The sequence below is a fragment of the Pipistrellus hanaki genome, assembly GCF_964339955.1.
Source record: "Pipistrellus hanaki genome assembly, chromosome: 2".
Taxonomy (NCBI): domain Eukaryota; kingdom Metazoa; phylum Chordata; class Mammalia; order Chiroptera; family Vespertilionidae; genus Pipistrellus; species Pipistrellus hanaki.
Genome location: NC_140504.1, coordinates 156905836 through 156918740, shown reverse-complemented (window position 1 = coordinate 156918740; position 12905 = coordinate 156905836). Strand labels below are relative to the sequence as shown.

Below are 12905 nucleotides of genomic sequence, written 5' to 3'. Positions count from 1 at the left end.
TAAAGATTGATTTAAAAAAAAAAAAAAAAAAAAAAAAAAAAAAAAAAAAAAAAAAAAAAAGAAAAGAGAAGGTGGAGAATACAATGAATAAACCAGATTCGGTATGGGTTGTATATGCGGAGTCATATTTTGCTTTCAAAATCGGCAGCTCCAAAAACACTCGTTGTGCCCGGCCAGCGTGGCTCAGTGATTGAGCATTGACCTATGAACCAGGAGTTCACAGTTCGATCCCTGGTCAGGACACATGCCCAGGTTCGGGCTCAATCCCCAGGGTGGGGTGTCCAGGAGGCAGACGATTGATGAGTCTCTCTTATCATTGATGTTTCTATTTCTCTCTCCTCCCTTCCTCTCTGAAATAAATGAAAATATATTTTAAAAAATAAAATAAATAAAAACACTCATTGCAAAAGCAACTATGTATTTTCTAATACATCACAAACCCCATAAAGGTCATGTTCTCATGCCATACTCTTGCTTAAATAAAGCAAAGGAGGGCTGGGGTCATTGTGTCAAAGGGGCTCAAGTTCCAGTTTCTAATTGCTTCGTTAGCTCTATGATTTCTGGTCCCATACATTCATTTCCCTCTTTCAGAAAGGAAAATAGAAAACATAAAATGTAATCTTTTGCCAGAGATAGTGTATTTCATTCCCTCATCAAATACTTTTCCATGTGGGATAGAAGACAGAGAGAGCAGAATTCCCAGGGACCTTCATTTTCTGTATTAGAAATTCTTTATAATTTTTTTTTCCAGGTACAAGACACTTCCTTTATTCTCTGTATTGTGGTGATACAACCAGAAATACCTGTCAGACAACTGAAGAACCTCAACACGGTGCCCAGCAGCAAGCTGCTGTACCACCGGCTGGACCTCCTGGGCCAGCCCAGTGCTTGCCTCCACTTCAAACAGCTGGCCACGCTAGGTAAAGTCTTGCACTGCTCAGCTTCTCTGTGGTCTTAGTCATAACCGTTCACCATACATAATCAGTTTGAATTTTTTTTAAATGTGCAGGCCTGCAGTGCTAGTTTCAGGATACAAATGTGAAAACATTTTGAGGCCAGGCCTTGGAGTTCTCCAGCAGTCACTGAGATGAGGATGTGTATGTGAATGATTTATTACGGGTGGATTCTCAGAGGAAACCAGTGACCAAGTGAGGGAAACAGGATAGGGAAGGAGGAGAAAGCAAGCAAGAGTTGAATTTTCGGTAAGCTCCCAGCCTCAGCCCAACCCTGATCCTGAAGGTGCTTTGGAGTATAAATTGTACATTTGCTCAGACTCAAGAAAGGTGCTGCACTTTTCTATTCCATAGTCACTGTCAGTTTTCTGCCAGTGCCGGCAAAGGGGCTGTAGTGGCCCAGAGACAGTTCACCCAAGAGAGTCGCAAAGATGGCCTACTAAAATCAGGTATGGAGATCTGGGAGGATAGAGGGCAGAAAGTGGAGAAATAGTAAAAGGAATCCCTATATATCTATATCACATAGCTGTGTCTGCCACAGGCCCCTGTCTTCCAAAGAGCTTAGGAAATAGGCAAAGAAAGCCAAAGGGAATTTGTATTTGTATGAGCCAGGCGTTCGACATTCATCATCTGAGTTGACCTATTATAGATGAGGCCATCGGGTTTATTGGCAACACGGATGTTCCCACGGTAGCACAGAAAGCAGCAAGGCTGTGATGTGATTCATGTCACCTCCTGGGCCACGGTGTCACCTCCTGTATTGCAAGCTGCCGTGTGCCAGGCCCATGCTGGGCACTTGTGGTGTGCACTGTCGATACAACACAGTGTGCTCACAGTTCTGTAAACTTCTCCTTTCCACTGTTGAAATACTTAGGGTTTAAAATTGATTACTATTAATAAGAATTATGAGGCAGCCAGCACACTAGTCGAGGGCACACAGGTGGGAAGAGGATCAAGGATAGAAGCCACCACAGAGACTGTTGGTTATACAGGAGAGCGTTGTGTTTGCGTTCCTTGTTTAAACTTTGTCCTATGGAGTTTCTGTCTGGTTAGGAGATCAGGGGAGCAGTCTCCCAGGACATGGTCCAACAGTGTAGACACTGGGGAAGGGTCAGAGATGTCCATCAGAAAAGGTGAGAGTCTACTTGTGTTCATTTGTTCAATTTAGGTTTTGTCTTTGGTTTTTATGCACAAGAATATGGATGCTTTTTAATTCACATTTTCAAGAAATGCTTACTGAAGGGCTAGTGTGTGCGTGCTTCTCCTAAGTGCTGTGGGGGCAAGGTAAGCATGATTGCTGGTGAACGTGAGGTCACTATTCTGAGCTTTGAGATGGTGAAGTGCAGCAGTTTTTCTAGACGAGACAACAGCTTGAGCCTAGACTGTTGACGTCCTTTGGAGTAACCCTCATAGCTGCACTGCCCGGTGTGGTAGCCACTAGCCTCGTGTGGCTACTGAGCACATGACATGTGACTAGTCCAAGTTGGGATTCACTGTAAGTGTAAAATACTTAACCTTTTATGTTGATTTCATGTTAGAGTGATAAAGTTTTGGATAGATTGGATTTCATAAACTATACTGGTAAAATTAACCTATTTGCTTTTACTTTTCATAATGGGACGACTGGAAACTTTTGCATTAGACTTGGGGGATTGCATTGTATTTCAGGTGCCCGGTGCTGCCTAATAGAAATGGTCAGAACACGTACTTTATCAACTCACATGCTTTGCATGAGATGAATGGACCGATCCTACATCACACAGACAGACCTCAAGCCCGCAGCTGATTTTCACTAGACACTTTCACCACCCAACTTCTCCTGGGCAGTAGAACCCCCTCTCACTCCAGGACAATGTGGGGGGGTCATGGAGAGCAGTTTAGTACCAGTTGGTAATGAAAGTGAAGCAAAATCATTATAATAAAAAGGGAATGGCACATAAGTGGGTTCCATCTAATTCCATAGACAATGGAGATTTTGAGGCAATGCGTCAAATACGTATCAGCGCTCCCACAGGAGAGCTGACGGAGGGGCGTTGTCTTTCCTGGAACACAAAGAAGTAAATAATCCATTGTGTATATAATCCATTGTGGTTAGATACACATGTATGTATAGAAGCATATGGGTACCTTCTAGACAGAAAGCCTTGTGTCCTCTCTCGTGCTTGGTTCTCTCCCTCCCTCAATCCCTCTTACGGCAGCAAGCTTTTCTAAAATGCAAGTTTCTGTCACAACAAGAAAGGCCCACTCCCCAAGGTGCCTCTCCTCTTACCTCTGGCCCTACTCCTTTGTCTCTGAAATACTGTGTTGCCTTTTAACATTTCTTATATTATTGCATGATTCTTATATTCCTGTTTTCTTTCTCCTTTTTAAAATTCCTTGTCACTCCAACTGAGTCCTAAGCTCTCTGAGTCCAGAGACAGTCCTCATTCTCTGGCACATTCCTGCACGAAGGCCATGAACACAGCACACTGCTAGGCAGCCTGCCTTTTTAAGCCTCTTAGATATGAATAGAATAATAAACTCCCAGGCTACCCCCTGCTGATAGCATGAGAATGAGATGAGACAGCATTCGTAGGAGCAACCTCTCTTGTAATGGTGAACTACATAATCCTGACCTATCCTGAGGACAACAAAACTCCTGGATGGAAACCCCTTTTTTAAAAATTCTTCTTGAGCCGAAACTGGTTTGGCTCAGTGGATAGAGCATCAGCCTGCGGACTGAAAGGTCCCGGGTTCGATTCCGGTCAAGGGCATGTACCTTGGTTGCGGGCACATCCCCAGTAGGGGGTGTACAAGAGGCAGCTGATCGATGATTCTCTCTCATAGATGTTTCTAGCTCTCTATCCCTTTCTCTTCCTCTCTGTAAAAAATCAATAAAATATATTTTAAAAATAAAAATAAAAAATAAATAAAAATTCTTCTTGAAAAGCATCAACATGATATGTAGGTCCTGGGTCAACATATAGGAAAATCTAAGAACTCACAGAAGAAAGTGAACAGCTTAAAGCCACTTTTGCAGTGAACATATTTACCAATCCAGAAGAAACAACTGTGAAATTAAACTGTGCTTTAAGTAGCTTATGGCTGAGGGCAGAGGCAGAAATCAAATCCCAGGTCTCCAGCCGAAACCTGTTTGGCTCAGTGGATAGAGAGTCGGCCTGCAGACTGAAAGTTCCAAGGTTCGATTCCGGCAGCTGATCTATGATTCTCTCTCATTGATGTTTCTAATTCTCTATCCCTCTCTCTTCCTCTCTGAAAAAAATCAATAATATATATATATATTTAAAAAAAATCCCAGGTCTCCAGAAGGTGGAGACTAATAAATAAAGCACCGCTTCCACATACATGTTTTTAGCAGAGGTCTTATCAGACTTCATCTTGAGAGTAAGGATGAATTAAAACTAAATTAACCCTTGACTTTGGATTCCTGTTATCTGTGTGGTCTAAGGAATCTCAGGCATTAACTAGTCGTGGACTAGTTGAATACCAAAATCCCACCATGCGTCACTTAGGCTAATATCCGGTCTCCTTATTGGGATGTGTTTCACCCTTACCACCTGCCCCCTCTGGGGAGGATAGAGGAGGGGAACCTGGCAGAAACACACAACAGTCCTCTCTGGAGGAAGGTATTCCCATCCTGTTAGGCCTCAACAATTCTTACTAATTTGTGTTTAAGTACAACGTCCAGCACAGTCAGAAATAACTAGGCCACAAGGAAACAGGACACCGTGAGTGAGAACTAATAAAAGGAATAGAAAGTGACCCATAGATTTAAATGAAGTTGGACACAGGATTCTAAAGCTTTTAATAATATAAGAATGAATAATGGAAAATTTCAAAGCCCAAAACATGTAGTGTTTGTAAGTTATCATGTAATTCCCTGAGCATCTCTGTCCTGGAGAACAGGGCTTTTCCTCTTAGATGGGATCCACAGTTACACATGTCTAGGTAACTACGATCTTTCTGCAGGCTTTTGTTTATGCCAAGTTTGGCTGTACCCGTCTGTGAGAGTCTTTTATTTTATTTTATTTTATTTTTTCATTGACACCAATATTCCATTTTTCTTCCTAGATACTAATACTAGGGCGAACAATAATGGTTAGCACTTAGAGCACTTGCCGTGTGCCAAGCACCGATCTGCGTGCTTTACATTTAACTCATTTGCTTTACATAATATGTTAACTGATGCAGTTCTCCCCATAACTCTGTAAGGTTGGTGCAATTATCTCTCTCCCTCCCCCCGACCCCCTCTCCCGCCCACCACACACACACAAACACACACTTTGCAATACAACTTTTGCCCAACACCATGCAGCCAGGAAACGGTGGAGCCCAGGTTCAACCCAGTCTGACTCCTAATAAGTATACCATGGATAGCTCTCAGGCATTTTGAACGTTGGCCATATCAGCACTTGCATATATTTTACGTGTATCTCTTCTGGTTCACTCATGATTGTAGCTCCACGTCGAGCTCTTTGCTTTCCTCTGGGAGACTCTGAGCCCCCACGGCAGACAGGCTGGCAGGGCTTAGGGGTGCTTCTGTGGGAGCCTGAGAGGAAGGCCCGGCGTTCTCAGGCCTGCTTTGTCTGCTGTCTTTCAGAGAGTCCAACCGTCATGCTGTCTGCTGGCAGCTTTTCCTCCCCCTACGAGCACCTCAGCCAGCCCGAGACAAAGCGCATGGTGGAGCACTACACAGCCTACCTCAGTGACAACACCCGCCTCATTGCCAACCCGGGGCTCAAAGTGAGTGCTGGCGTGGGGCCCCATCCCGGGGTGCCCTGTCCCCCAGGCCTGGCGGACCTGCTGGCTGTGAATCTTGGAAGTGGGAAGCCCAGTCCCTGGATCTGTGCCTCTCGGCTGGAGAGCCAGAAAGACAGCATGTGGCCAGGGGAGGCTGATCGGGGATGCCCCTTCTGATGGATGAAGAAGCCTGGAGCCAGATGAGCAAGCTCTTTCAGGCCTCAGCTGCACGAGGGGTGTTCTAGGTGGGGGTGTGAGTGAGAGACCAGGGACACTTTCCCAGGCCTGTTTTTCCCAGGAGAGAGAAGAAAAGAGCCCCTATTGTCTGTTGAGATCACTATGATGACGTTAAAGGAGCAGAGATTTAGCTGCTGTGTGTGTGTGTGTGTGTGTGTGTGTGTGTGTGTGTGTGTGTGTCTAAATACTTCTGTAGGATCTGTCCTCTTAAAAGCAGAAAGCCTCCCAGAGGTGAACAATGGAGTAAATCCCATTCCCACATCCACGGACTGCATTTCAGTAAGCTTTTGTTTCCCCCAAGTTTGGCTGTGCCCATCTGCTGGGGCAAGACTCTGAAGAAGTAATTGGGCTTGGCTTCCCCGCCGGAGAGCGCCGGGCAGCGCTGCCAGCGGTCCCCTCTCCTTTCATGTGCATCTTAAAGGATCCCCGCTATGTCGTCCTTTGTCTCCCAGTTCTCTGTCAGAAATGAAGTAATGGCTACCAGCCACGTCACAGATGAATGGATGACACAAATGGAAATGAGCAGCCTGAACACTTACATTGTCCGCCGTTACATAGCAACACCCAATGGCGTCCTCAGAATTTATCCTGGTTCCCTCATGGACAAAGCATTTGATCCCACTAGGAGACAATGGTGAGTTTTTAGGGCTTCCACTATCAAAGGTTCCCCCCAAACCCTGGAGAGACATGATAAGTACATAACTATAAAGCAACTTCAGGCGGTCACAGTAAAGAAGGTACTTTCATGGCAGTTGAAAACATGTTTTTTCAATAGTGTGTTGTTGTTTTTAATGTACTAGCAACAGCTTTGTGGGTTTCCTCTGTGTGCAGTGTTTTTATCTCTTCATTGAAATCTTGAGACCAAAATGCTGTATGTTCAGCCATTTCCATTCCTAGTAGTTCGTTTGATTCTACCTTGTGTGCAGTGTGTCTATAGTGGGTATGCTTAATGTCACTGAGCATGATTATTGCATGCAATTGCAGCTCAGGTATGACCTCTGGAAAATAAACAAGTATGAATTCAAAAACTTTTTTTTTTAAACTTCTGAGCTTTTTACTCTTATTTTTCAAAAACAAATGCTAGTCAGATGGTATAGCAGGGGAGCAATTTGGGCATAAAAACAAGATTTCTCGTCTTGTGCTTCTTGGAAACTAAGTCACTAATGAATCGGCTATTGTTTTATTGCCTGTTTCCCCACCTTTCCCAATCCAGGATGCATTTCTATGTGCCCAGTTGTATTTGTTCCTACCTCATTCATTAATTTACTTTTATTTTAGTCTCTAAAACATGTAGACCAGTGATTCCCAAGGTGGGGCACCTGCCCCACAGGGAGGCAATTTGACTTTCAAGAGGGGCAATTCGAGAGGTATCAACAGTGAATTTTTTGCATTTCTTATGGTTCTAGGGTTCTCATAAACAGCACATAAATATATATTATGACATTTATGCATTTCAGCTCTCTGTTATATGTTTTGAAATTTTATTTGCTATTTTTTATATTGCTTCATATTATTATTATTATTAAACAATTTCTTAGTGATTTCTTCCTCAGTATTTCAGCTGTCTTTTCATTCTTTTGTTCTTCTCTTTCATGGATGCCGTGTTCTTTGGAAGCTTGTCTAGATCAAGTTAATGGTGTTTTAGACTTCTTCCACATGAACAGGAGTTCACTTTCTGAATAATAAGAATTATATGTCACGGGGGCATCAGGATTCTAGAGATGTTAGGTGGGGCATGATATAAGAAAAAAAAGGTTGGGTACCACTGATCTAGACTACAGGTCTTGTTAAAAGATTAGACATATCCTGAGTTCAGTATCTTTTTTAGAGGAGAATTTTAGATTTTCTTGACCTCTTGTGTTGATGCTACTATGGTCAGGCATAAAAGTTATGAACCCTTTTGAATTTTGTTGTAACACAGGCACTATTTATAGTAAATACTTTTACCATTTTAAACTTTTTTTTCAATTACAGTTGTATTCAGTATTATTTTATATTAGCTTCAGATGTATATTGTAGTGGTTGAACAATCATATACGTAACTTTACAAAGTGTTCTCCCTGATACTTCCCGTACCCACCTGGCACCATACATAGTTATTACAATATTATTGACTATATTTCCTATCCTTTACTTTGTGTCCCCATGACTATTTTTTAACTACCAATCTGCACTTCTCAGTTTCTTCACTTTTTTCACCCAGCCCCCCATAAATATTTTTTTGGGTTACCAGCTCCCTTTTCTTTGAAATTTACATAGTTGTTCATATCCTAAAATAACGTGACTGTCTTTGGTCTCTACTAGGTATCTGCATGCGGTAGCTAATCCAGGGCTGATTTCTTTGACTGGCCCTTACTTAGATGTTGGAGGAGCTGGCTACGTGGTGACTATTAGCCATACAATTCATTCATCCAGGTAATATTTTCATTAATTTTTAGTCATTTCTTGAACATGGCAAGGGTATTTTGAAAATTTGAATAGATTAATGGCAAAAGTGTAGCCTTTGAAGTGAAGCAAGATGAGGTTTGATGGTTTTCTTTTTTTTATGTTTTAATTGATTACAGAGAGAGGAAGAAAGAGGGAGAGAGAGAGGTAGAAACATCAATGATGAGAGTCATGGATCAGCTGCCTCCTGTGTGGCCCCTACAGGGGATTGAACCCGTAACCTGGACATGTTTCATTCATATATATAGATATAGATATAGATATAGATATAGATATAGATATAGATAGATAGATAGATAGATAGATATATATAGATATATAATTGATTTTTTACAGAGAGGAAGGGAGAGGGATAGAGAGTTAGAAACATCGATGAGAGAGAAACATCAACCAGCTGCCTCCTGCACACCTTCTATTGGGGATGTGCCTTCAACTAAGGTACATGCCCTTGACCGGAATCAAACCTGGGACCCTTCAGTCCGCAGGCCGACGCTCTATCCACTCTATCCACTGAGCCAAACCGGTTTCAGCTAGACATGTTTCCTTGACCGAAATTGAACCTGGCATCCTTCAGTCTGCAGGCTTATGCTCTGGCCACTGAGCCAAACTGGCCAGGGCTTGAGTGTCTTCTTTAGCCATGTCCTCTCGGATTCCCTGGGCTTCCCTCTGCAATCTGTAAAATGGGGATAACACCACCTCACAAGGCTATCGTGGTTGAGTCATGAAAAACTCTTACCCTGTTCTTGTCAACCAGGATGATGCTTATGAAGAAGAAAAAGAAAGATGTTAGAATCACTAGAGCAAGTTGTAGAAATGCCAGGCTTACCCCAATCAAAGAAATAGCAATAGGAGCCTGACAATTAATCATTACCAGAGACTGTTTTCCGAAAGAAGGGAGCGTGAAGAGAGAAAAGTATCAAGACATCAATTTTATTACCTCTTATATTGCAGTCTAACTTTAGAACCATATAGGAGTCTGTTGTTTTTACTTTGCCCTCCCACTGCCTCCAGAAAAATAAAAAGGCATTTTGAAAATTGATTTTTCCGTAATGCTATAAAATGTCAGTTATCACTGTAAATATATTTAGGGTGCTGTATATTTCCTAGTTTTGAAGTTTCGGTATTTAAACTACAAATGTCAGTGAAATGTTGGGTGGAGAGGCAAGTCAAACACATTAAACTGTTTTAATCCCTTCATTATACAAATAGCTGTTTTTCCCTAGTAACCAAGAAAGACCATATTTTGATGAGTACCTGTAATGATATCTTAAAATTTATGGGAGACAGGTTTCCTTGCTCAACCTTATGCTTCTCGCTGGTGCTCATTATATACCAAGTGATTGACATTCAGTAAATTCTTCTAAGGCAGGTTCATTGGGAGTAGGAATTTGGAAGCAGCTCTGTGTGGAATTTCAATCATGACCTGTGTCTCCGTGGAAAGCAGGGCCCTGCTGCCAGCCAAGCGTTGATTCCTTTGCAGGGCACTGTATCTGTTTGGCTCAATCAGCTGCTCCCATAATGTAATATTTCACATGTCAACAAGGAAACGCTCAGTTAGAACAGATTTTTTCCATGCTTTCATTAACAGACCATCTGCTAGGCATACGCCTACTATTGTCTGAATAGCTAGGCTTGCCATCTCTCCTACACTGATCAGTTGAGAAAAGGTAAACAAAGGTGATTTCTTTGAGGGGGCAGCAGTTCCCTGGGCCTTTGCTGACAATGGAATGGGCTCTGAAAGATAGCATTGGGAGGTAGGCTGCAAACAACGACCCGTGTGTTTCTTCCTTAGTCTCTGGCATTCCATCAGGCTTCTCCCACCTGGCCACTCATTGTCCAGCCCCCTGAGCTCTTCCTTCTACCTTCCATACAGCATTCCTTTTGCTGGTGGTGTGGGGTTGCCACAGGAAGGTGCAGATTTTTAGGCTCATGTACATGGGCACATGTACATATTTTTTTGTTGGGGTTTGAATGGATGGAAGAACTTTCATTGAGTTTACTTAAAGATATTTACGGTGTTAGTCCAAATGAAGCATGGTGGAAATGAGATAGGCTTTCAAATTAGAAATACCTGCATCCAATTTCCTTATTTGGTTCGTCTTTAGAGTGTGTTTAAACTATGCAAGGTTAGTTGTTTGAGTGTAGCAAGAGTTAAATGGCCGTTGAAATCCTGGGTTCTGACCGCCAGTCACTCAGTGAGAATGAATTCCAGGAATTAAGTACCCGCTCTTGCCTTGATCAATGTACAGTCTTGGGGACTTGTTGTTTGGACATTTTTCTCAGCTGAGCATGCTTTTCTTATTTAAAGCCGTGTGCTTTTCATTCAACACAGTTTATAACGCAAGTCAACCACCTCTTCTGGTTCTCAAGCAAAGCCTCTGTAGCTTTAAGGGGTGTATTGGTGCTCTCTGCAAAGGCAGTTGTTTTTTTTCCAAATAATTGCTAGTGAATCTATGCCAGCTTGAGAACCTAACCTCCTCCTAAGATCTGATTCTGCTCTAAAAAGGTAGATTTGCCACTTACTATTTGTATGACTATAAACAAGTTCCTTCTTGCCTTGGTTTCCTCACCTATGAAAAAGGGATATTTGGTTCTATCTCAAAAGATTCATCAATGATTGTATTAAATAATTCATCTGAAGCTCTTAGAGCAGTGCCTGCCACATGGTAAGGGCTCAATACATGTTACATAGTTATTAATATTATTCCATGACCTCCTGACCTTATATGCACAACAGTGACAATGCCCTTGTTGAATGAGGTGATTGGTGTAAAATGCGTAGCTCCGTACTTGACAATATCAAATCCCAACTAAATGGCAGCTATTTTTATCAGCTGGCATTTTCATAGGTCAGAAGAGAGAACTTAAGCTGATGGTCAGCTTATCAGGAGGCATCCTCATTTATCCTTGGTTTCTGGCAGTGGTTTGGCTGATAGCTTGGGGAGGAGCTTTTCTAACTCAATGCTCACTTATCAGATTCTTCCAAGAACATCATTAGTGGCCTGAGAATTGAGGTGTGCATCTTTGGAGAATGGTAATGCTGATAAAGATGATGAAGTAGAGTTAGTGATTAGGGACCGATCAGATGAGTCCTTGGCAGAGAAAATCTCACAAACAGCATGGTCTATTGTATATAGAAATGTAAGCGTGGTTTGATTTCTCTATGGTAATCTTTGAGAGTTGCTATGGTAACAGTGTACATTTTGAAATGCAGGTGAAATATGAATGTTAGACTTACAAGGGCAATATGCATGCTTTTACTTCAGTATGTGGATCATATTGGAGCAGATGACAGTCAGAGGACATCATCTTAACTTGTCCCCAAAAACCTGAGTTGTATTTTTTACTGAGGCAGCAGAAGCAGTGTAGAAAGAGCCAGATTTCTATACTGGACTCTGTGCCATAAATAAAGGGTTATCAATCTTGTTTAAGTCTTCTAACCATTCTAAACCTCATTTTTCATTTATTAAGCAGGAACTATAATTCCTTTCTGACATCTTTGCAAAAGATTAAGTAGATCATGTAAAATTGCTTGGAAACTCTTAAGGAGGCAGTGTAGCCTAATGGTTAGGGGCACTATATACTTTGGAGTTGCAGACACTGACTTTAAATTCCTGCTTCCACTAGTTGTTCACTGTGGGGCTTTGGCCAAAGACTTCAACCTCCCAAGCTTCCATTTTCTAGAAAAGATAATGCCTCATAAGTTTTCTGTGAAGACATCTTTGAAATGATACCAGAGTGCCTATCAGTTGTGTCTATTCAGTAAATGGAAGCTGATACTATTATCATAATGTGGCTGTTATTTAGACTCATCACTCTCCTGGACAACCAAAAGAGGTTTAAATTTCTTTAACTGATTCTTCAGGAAAACATTTGCTCTGAAGCACAAATCCCATGTAAGGTAATTCAGTCATTAATTTCTCTCACGGTGGAATTTAAATTACTTCAGTATTAAGGAGGCTTCTATTGAGGCAATAGCTAATTTGTCTACATGGCAAGGCTAATTTCACTCCCAAATTCTGATTTTCCAAAAGAGGATTTCACTTTGAGAAGTTCCTTCTGAACTTTCCAATTAAAATTTTTAAGATTTTTGTCACCCTAACCGGGATGGTTCAGGGGATAGAGCGTCAGCCTGCAGACTGAAGGATCCCAGGTTCGATTCCGGTCAAGGGCATGTACCTTGGTTGTGGGCACATCCCCAGTTGAAAGTGTGCAGGAGACAGCTGATTGATGTTTCTAACTCCCTATCCCTCTCCCTTCCATTCTATAAAAAAAAAAAAAAAAAAAAAAAATTCAATAAAATATTTTTAAAAGATTTTTGTCAATAACATTGCTATTTTTCTTTTGGTATTTTCTTTATTAAGAGATCAGTTGGGTGGACAATGATAATTATGGACTCTTGGAATGTGCTGTGTTGGGTAAACCTCGAAAACTCCCAGCCACAAAAGGAGCCCTCTCATGGACATAGATTAAAAAGAACCTAGGTTCCAAGTGAGAAGCCAGTGTTTCTGATAGACATCTAGCAGTTTC

General features: G+C 41.8%; 1 protein-coding gene across 1 annotated transcript in view; it reads left to right on the top strand.

Annotated features, from left to right (window-relative positions):
* CACHD1 (cache domain containing 1) overlaps nt 1-12905 on the top strand; it is a 230236-nt gene that overhangs the window by 194009 nt on the left and 23322 nt on the right. Inside the window, exons 13-16 of the mRNA XM_084871354.1 lie at nt 752-920; nt 5554-5696; nt 6383-6564; nt 8235-8345. Coding sequence (XP_084727480.1) covers nt 752-920; nt 5554-5696; nt 6383-6564; nt 8235-8345 — 605 coding nt within the window. The remainder of the gene's footprint in view (nt 1-751; nt 921-5553; nt 5697-6382; nt 6565-8234; nt 8346-12905) is intronic.